Below are 7,347 nucleotides of genomic sequence, written 5' to 3' on the forward strand. Positions count from 1 at the left end.
TTGGAATGTGGAAGGCGAGAAAGAGAGGGAGCGGGGAAGGGGAAGAGGGAGGGGAGGAGCATACCGCAGAAGCCACAGTTTGTGGTGGAGATGCATGCACAGATATCGTTTGTGGAGGGGCACTGCGCGAGTGCCACACTCAGCAGAACAGCCAGAAACAGGAAGGTCTTGATCATGGTGGACGAGTGTGTGATCGATCGATTTTGGTTGGTCGGGGTGGGGGGGGGGGGGGGGGCAGGGACGGGAGGGGACGGGGGAGGGGGGGGTAGGGGGGTAGAAGGTATAAAAGGGAAAGGGGGGATCAAAGGTCGGTGTGACGGTAGGGGAGAAGGACTGGAGGGGATGGGGGGGGGAGGGGGGGACGTCTGAGAAGCACCCCCCTTCTCCCCCTCCATTCTTCCTCCATTCCCCCTCTCCCCGACACGATGCATGACACGGACGACAGGGGTTAGTGGCGGCTACGTCGCAGTAGTAGACACAGTCGCAGTGGCGCACAAGTCACTCTCTTCTTTGAAGCACTATGAACCCGTACTTTTACCACGGTGCGTGGCCTCCGCAGCATCCGTCGGCAGGAGGACACGGCGCCATGCCCATGCCCTCGGTCCTCGGTCTGCCGCCCATGCCCCCGGTCTTCGGTATGGCGCACAGCCATCCCAGCCTCGCCTCGCATGCAGCTGGCTCGTCCAACGCCGTCACCCCGCTCCATCACATGTACTACCACGGCCCATGCCAGGCCTTGATGGCATCGTCGTCGAAGCAGACTGTTCCCGCCGCGGGCGAGCCGCCGCTGGTCGACGCCGAAGGCAACGTCGATAAGGTGGCCAAGGCCAAGGTGGTGTCGATGATCAAGGCCGTGCCGGACTTTCCCAAGCCAGGCATCGTCTTCCGTGACATCACCACGCTTGTCGAGCATCCAGAGGGCCTCGATCTGACCACCGACATCATTGCGGCATACTACGCCGCTCGCGGGGCGCAGCTCGACGCTGTCGTCGGCTGCGAGGCTCGTGGCTTCATCTGGGGTGCCACCCTCGCCCGCCAACTCGGCGTTGGTCTCATTGTGCTTCGCAAGAAGGGCAAGCTTCCGCGCGAGACCATCTCTCGCGACTACTCGCTCGAGTATGGCTCGGCCTCGCTCGAATGCCACGTCGACTCGATCACGCCCGGCATGCGCGTCGTCCTCGTCGACGATCTCCTCGCCACCGGCGGCACCATGGCCGCCTCTGTTGCCCTCGTCAGGGAGCTTGGCGCTGACGTTGTCGGCACTGCTTTTATCTCCGATTTGCCCGCCCTCGGCGGGCGGGCCAAGCTTGAGGGCGACGGCATCGACGTTTTCTCCATCGTGGCCTTTGATTGAGTTGCAATAGATCATATAGTTTGCAGTGTGTGTCCGAAACATGAACATAGCCTGACACTAGGTGATGAGCAAGAGGTGATTGGGCTTTACATCCTGAGAGTGTGTGTTTTTGTCACAGAAACGAAAAGACTAATGTAGATCTTGTGATCATCGACTGCAAACCACAGCCACGCAAGCCTCGTGACACTCTCGGCTTTGGCACTCAATCCAGGACCCACCATAGGCTCTCACCTACTCTTTATGAAGCCTTGCCATGTATGCTGTCTATCCTAGCCATAGGCATGTGCGATAATGAGTTGTACGTGTGTGTTGGAGAGAGAGGGGGAGAGGGTGGGTGTTTACCCCGGTGACACCCGTTTGACAGCGGCAACATTTTTATGGCAGAAGACGCGGCAAGCGGGAGGAGCGGAGGAGGTTGGGGGGCGGGGGCGGGGGGGGGGGGGGCAGTCAGGGAGGAACTAGACAGCAGCACCGCCACCGGCACCGACACCAGCATCGCCAAGGGGCACGTCTCTCCGTCCTAGACGCCATGAGGTATGTAATGCATGCAGGTGTGTGTGTGTGTGTGTGAGAGAGAGAGAGAGAGTGACTTGTGAAGTGGTTATGGCACTGGCTGTGGATGGGGGGCTGGGGAGAGGGTATGGTGAGTGTGGCTGTGGCTGTGGCGGTGGGTGTGTGGGGGTGGTGGGGTGGGGGTGGCCAACGGAAAAAAAGGGTTCCCTGCGGGGAGCCGGAGGAGGGGGGGGGGAGGGGGGATGATACATATTCCGTGACGGGGAAAGGGGAGTGGGAGTGGGGAGGGTGGAGAGGGGGGTTTGGGAGGAGGTGCAGGGTGTAGGGGTGGTTGGATGCAGGGGTGGGGGGGTGGGGTAAGGGTAGGGGTAGGGGGTGGGTGAGGAAGGGGAGCGGTGGCTTGGCGGCATGAGCCATTTCGGACGAACATGCACCTGCGGTCATTGGCGGGGAAATGGAGAAGGAACTAAGGGGAGGGAGGAGAGGGGGGAGGGGGGGGGGGCGGCGGGCAAGGAGTATACTCATTGTGTGTGTATGTGTGTGTGGATGGATGGAGTGGGTGTAGTTCAGGATGGGTGGCGACCAAGGATGCTAACGGGCGGACGTACTACGCCAATCCGATCACCAAGGAGACATCGTGGACGCCGCCGCCTGGCTTTGCCACACCTGAGAAGAGCGCCACGGTGTACTGGCAGCTGTGGGACGACTCCCACAACAGAGTCTACTACTACAACACGGCAACAGAAGCTGTCGAGTGGACAAAGCCGACAGACAACGTGAAGATCATTGTCAAGAAGGCTCCGCCGGCGGAGCACACTTCGTCCAAGAACGCTGCGCCGCCACCGCCGCCGCCGGCCTCAAGTGGGGCCAAGTCTGCGCCTCCACCTCCGCCGCCGGCCTCAGGTGGGGCCAAGTCTGCGCCGCCACCTCCGCCGCCGGCCGCATTGTCTCCGCAGCCTCCGCCGCCGATCCCTGGGCAGCCGGCGCCTCCGCAGCCTCCGCCGCCGATCCCTGGGCAGCCGGCGCCTCCGCAGCCTCCGCCGCCGATCCCTGGGCAGCCGGCGCCTCCGCAGCCTCCGCCGCCGATCCCTGGGCAGCCGGCGCCTCCGCAGCCTCCGCCGCCGATCCCTGGGCAGCCGGCGCCTCCGCAGCCTCCGCCGCCGATCCCTGGGCAGCCGGCGCCTCCGCAGCCGCCACCGCCGATTCCCGGCCAGCCCAAGACAGCACCACCGCCGCCGATTCCCGGCCAGCCCAAGACAGCACCACCGCTGCCGATTCCCGGCCAGCCCAAGACAGCACCACTGCCTCCTCCTACGCAGCCGGCCCAGCCGCCGCCGCCTGCCCAGCCCAAGCAGCCTCCGCCGCCGCCGCCGTCCGCCGCAGGTGGCAAGTCTGGTGGGCTTCCGCCGCCGCCGCCGCCTGCCGCAGGTGGCAAGTCTGGTGGACTTCCGCCGCCGCCGCCGCCTGCCGCAGGTGGCAAGTCTGGCGGGCTTCCGCCTCCGCCGCCGCCCGCCGCAGGTGGCAAGTCTGGTGGGCTCCCGGCGCCGCCGCCGCCCGCCGCCTGCGCTGGGTCTGGGGGTGCACCGCCGCCGCCGCCGACGCGCACAGCCTCTGCAGCGCCGCCTGCGCTCAACAAGGCCCTGAGCAATGCAATCAAGTCAGACGGAACCAAGCGGGCGGTGACTGCCGACGCAGGTGATGTCGCGGCTGCGGCTGCGCAGGCCAAGGAGAAGGAGAAGGACAAGGAGAAGGCTAAGAAGAAGAAGAAGAAGAAGAAGGCCAAAGATGCTGACTTGTCGCTGCTCGCGCCGGGCTGGACTGCCCACTACGACGAGTCGTACAAGCGGCACTACTTTGTCAACAACGCGTCGGGCGAGACAACCTGGGACATGCCCGAGGCGCCCGAGGCACCCGAGTCTGCAGGTGGCGCCCCACCCGCGTCTGGAGGCCCTCCGGCGCTCAAAACCGAGGGCTCGGGCGGAAACCTTGCCCTGCCAACGCTCTCCATGCCGTCGACGTCGACTTCTCCGTCTGCGTCCCCGCTCGGGCGCAGCAACTCGTCGGGTGCGCTCGACGGCGACCCGCTGACGGCGGTGCCGCAGCGGATGAAGTCGCGCGAGCGGGCGGCGTCGACGTCGGGCATCCGCGGCTTCCACCTCACGCCGCAAGTCCGATCCGAGGTGGAGCGGCACTCGATGATCAAGTTTGGCAAGAAGTTCTTCCGCGAGCTCAAAAAGCCCAAGACGAACAACCCAGTGGCCGAAATGTTGGCTTACTCCAAGGGCAAGCTCGCCGACACAGTGTGCATGCTGCCGAAGCAGTGCCGCAAGGTCGCGCTCAACCAGTACAAGTATGTGCAGCAGTACATTGGCGACGTCAAGACCAAGACGCCGCCGCTGGTCACGCTCACCAAGTTTGTGGCCGGCTGCTTTGGTGACGCGGACCTGGCCAACGAGATGTTTGTCTACTGCATCCGGGCCACCAACAATAACCCGGTCAAGACTTCGGCCATGTCTGGCTGGGAGCTCTTTGCGCTCGCGGTGCAGATCCTGCGGCCGTCGCCGCAGATGACCGGCCCGCTGCAGGCGTACTGCCTTCAGCAAATGGACTCGCTCTCGGTACCGACGCTGAAGCTCTACGCCTCGTACTGCTTCCGGCGACTGTACTACTGCAACCCGGTGTCGGAGGCACCCGAGGAGTCTGACATCGAGCGCATGATCAAGGAGCCGCTGCGCCCGTCGCTCTTTGGCGGCATGCTCGAGGACATGATGGTGTTTGAGCTGTCAAAGGACAGCAACGCCACGGTTCCGCGGGTCATCGTCGCCCTTACCGAAGCCATCGAGGCCAAGAACGGGTTCAAGACCGAGGGTATCTTCCGTATTCCGGCCGACGTCCAGCTTCTGGCCCGGATCAAGGACGGCCTCTCGCAGTACAACTACGAGATCCCCGGTCGCGATCCCAATGTCGCTGCCGGTCTGCTCAAGCTCTGGTTCCGCGACATGGCCTCGCCGGTAGTGCCCATCGAGTTTTACGACGCGTGCATCAAGGCTCGGACGTCGTACCCCGAACTGCGGGCGCTCATCGACCAGTTCCCGCCTGGCAACGCCGCCGTTCTCGAGCACCTCATCCTCTTCCTCCAGCGCATGGCTGCGCCCGAGGTGGCGGCGGTGACAAAGATGGAGGCCGACAACCTGGCCATGGTCTTTGCACCCAATGTCATTCGGCAAAAGGACTCCAACTCGGACACCCTCTTTGCCATGGCCACCTACCAGCAGGACGTCTTGCGGACTCTCATCGAAAACTACACACAGTAGTTCTAAACCGCACATGTTCGAGCAGGTGGGGGCCGGGCCATCGCTACAAGCGAGCCACCAGCTGCAGACGTGGTAAAAGCTTGCAGAGTTGGTGCAGTAGTCCGGATCAACAGTTGGGAATGCCTGAAACAAAAGCACTTGCGGCATTGAAGCTTTTATGGTGCAGCGCCATAGAGGAGCCGGATCTCTTCGTACTTGTTGGGCTCGCCGTCACGGAACTTGGCAAACTCGCGTTCGAGGACGCGGATGGCCTGCTTGGTGGTCTGATAGCGTTGGTACGAGGACTCGACTGGCGCGCGATCGGCGAGCGACTCAAGGTCACGCCCGTACTGGGCCTGGAAGGCGAGACGGAAGCCGACAAGCTCGCGCTGGAGCCGCATCTTCTCGCGAACAAGCTCGACAAAGAACGGCTCCTCGTGGAGAGCCGCATGTGGTTGGCTTGCAGCATACGGGTTTTCGTTCAGCGCCGCCTTTCGCGCCGCCAGCTCCTGCAACTGGGCCTCAGCCTTCTTGCGCTCTGCCGTCCCGACCGTGCCGTTGACGAGGTGGTCGCGGAGGACAGCCTCCTGCTCTGAGAGCTTGCGGATCGTGTCTGCGTGCGCGGCACCGCCCGAGCCGGCAGCACGCGCAGTGCCGCTGCCGGATGCAGAGCGGGCCGTGGCAGCCGTGCTGAGGAGCGGGAGCTGTGCCACCAGGGCAAGCACTGCCCACCAGGCCCGATCAGCAAGCGAGTCGCGGTCACCGGCGTCGGCCAGCAGCTGCTCGACAAAGAGGCCGGCGCAGAGCGCAGCCATAGCCAGCTCCCACAGGAAGAGCGGAACGGTGGCCCCCTTGGCACCGCCGCTAACCGTGAACGAGTTGTCGAGCCAGCCAGCAATGAGGACAAGGAACAGGGTCCAGGCAATGAGGGTTGCCGCAAAGACGCCGAGGACAAGACCAACACCAACAGGGTCAAGGACAGGCGGCGAGGGATGTGCAAGCGCTGCGGCGGCCAGCTCCTCCTGCTCTTCCTGCTCCTCGACGCCCTCACTCACCTCATACTCGTACTCGTACTGGTAGTCGGGATCTGCAGCAGAGGTTGGGAGCTGGCGGGGCGTGGCAGCGACAGCAGGAGCGGAATTAGCGGCCGAGGAGGCAGGCGGCGACGGGCCGGGCGCCTGCTCCTCGTCGTACTCGTACTCGTAGTCACCGAGCGACGACGACGAGTGCTGTGGCCGGGCTGGGCTAAAAACGACCTTGCCCGGAGAGAGTGGGCCCGCGCCTGCAGCAGTGTCAGCGTCCGATGGGACGTACTCGGGCGTGGCGGCGTCTGAGCCTGCGGCGGCAGCGCGGCGGAGGCGGAAGACGGCGTAGGCAACAAGTGCTGTTGCGAGGATAAGAGTGATCCAGATGGGGGCAAAGACGGCCTCGTATGGCCAGGTGTTGACATCGTCAGCACGAGCGACGAGCATGGCGACGATGACTAGCCAGAGGAGCTTGACTGGGAGGACGTAGGCAAACGGCTGTAGGCAGAGAATAGCGAGGCCGGCGGCGAGCAGGGCGCCGACAAACTGCGGGGCGGCGACACGAGCCCAGGTCATACCGGCACGGGCGTCGAGCATAGGCACGAGCAGGCCCGTCGAAACAGCCAGCCAGAGCCAGTCGTTGATGGCGAGAGCAGCAGCGACGTAGGCGAGCGGCAGGCGCGGGGCAAGCAGGCCAGCCGGCTGCGGATCGGGCTCTCCAGGCAGCGGAACCGCGGGCTTGGGCGCAGCGCGGGCGGCTCGAATCCACCACCAGGAAGCCGCCCCCGTGGCAGCGCCGGTCATTACCAGAACAATCCAGGCCGGGACAAGCGAGAGCGGCCAGTCTTCGGCAGCGACAGCAGCGGGCTCTCCGACAGCCCGCTCGACAAAGACCACAGTCTGGGCAAAGACCAGGACCCACACGACAGCGGCAGCAGCAAGTGCTGCCAGTCTCAGCACCTCCATTGGATCTGCACGTGTGTGTGTGTCTGTGGAGAGAGAGAGAGGGGTGTGTGGGGGGTAGCGGGAGCAGGAGCAGGAGCGGGAGCTGAGGTGGTTGTCGTCGTTTGATCGGTCGTGGTTGTGGTTTGTGATTCGTGGCTGTTGTGGCGCGCGCGAATGGCCGGAGTTTGGGGCTGGGAAGGAGAGGGGGCAGAGGGTT

General features: G+C 64.3%; 4 protein-coding genes across 4 annotated transcripts in view; 2 read left to right on the forward strand and 2 right to left on the reverse strand.

Annotated features, from left to right (window-relative positions):
* Window positions 1–176, reverse strand: part of AMSG_03994 (uncharacterized protein) — a gene marked incomplete at both ends in the record, with an annotated part of 3,173 nt that extends 2,997 nt beyond the window's left edge. The window contains one exon of the mRNA XM_013903791.1: window positions 65–176. Coding sequence (XP_013759245.1) covers window positions 65–176 — 112 coding nt within the window. The remainder of the gene's footprint in view (window positions 1–64) is intronic.
* Window positions 177–503: 327 nt separating this feature from the next.
* Window positions 504–1,354, forward strand: AMSG_03995 (adenine phosphoribosyltransferase; the record flags this gene model as incomplete). The annotated part of the gene is made up of 1 exon (XM_013903792.1): window positions 504–1,354. Exon 1 carries the CDS (start codon window positions 521–523, stop codon window positions 1,352–1,354), a length of 834 nt encoding a protein of 277 aa, XP_013759246.1. The 5' UTR covers window positions 504–520.
* Window positions 1,355–1,871: 517 nt separating this feature from the next.
* On the forward strand, window positions 1,872–5,464 carry AMSG_03996 (uncharacterized protein). The gene is made up of 2 exons (XM_013903793.1): window positions 1,872–1,888; window positions 2,433–5,464. The coding sequence occupies exons 1-2, from the start codon at window positions 1,884–1,886 to the stop codon at window positions 5,179–5,181; spliced, it is 2,754 nt and encodes a 917-aa protein (XP_013759247.1). The 5' UTR covers window positions 1,872–1,883; the 3' UTR covers window positions 5,182–5,464.
* On the reverse strand, window positions 5,320–7,151 carry AMSG_03997 (uncharacterized protein; the record flags this gene model as incomplete). The annotated part of the gene is made up of 1 exon (XM_013903794.1): window positions 5,320–7,151. One exon carries the CDS (start codon window positions 7,149–7,151, stop codon window positions 5,337–5,339), a length of 1,815 nt encoding a protein of 604 aa, XP_013759248.1. The 3' UTR covers window positions 5,320–5,336.
* Between the last annotated feature and the right edge of the window lie 196 nt (window positions 7,152–7,347).

Source organism: Thecamonas trahens (genome assembly GCF_000142905.1).
Source record: "Thecamonas trahens ATCC 50062 unplaced genomic scaffold supercont1.16, whole genome shotgun sequence".
In the NCBI taxonomy this organism is placed as follows: domain Eukaryota; order Apusomonadida; family Apusomonadidae; genus Thecamonas; species Thecamonas trahens.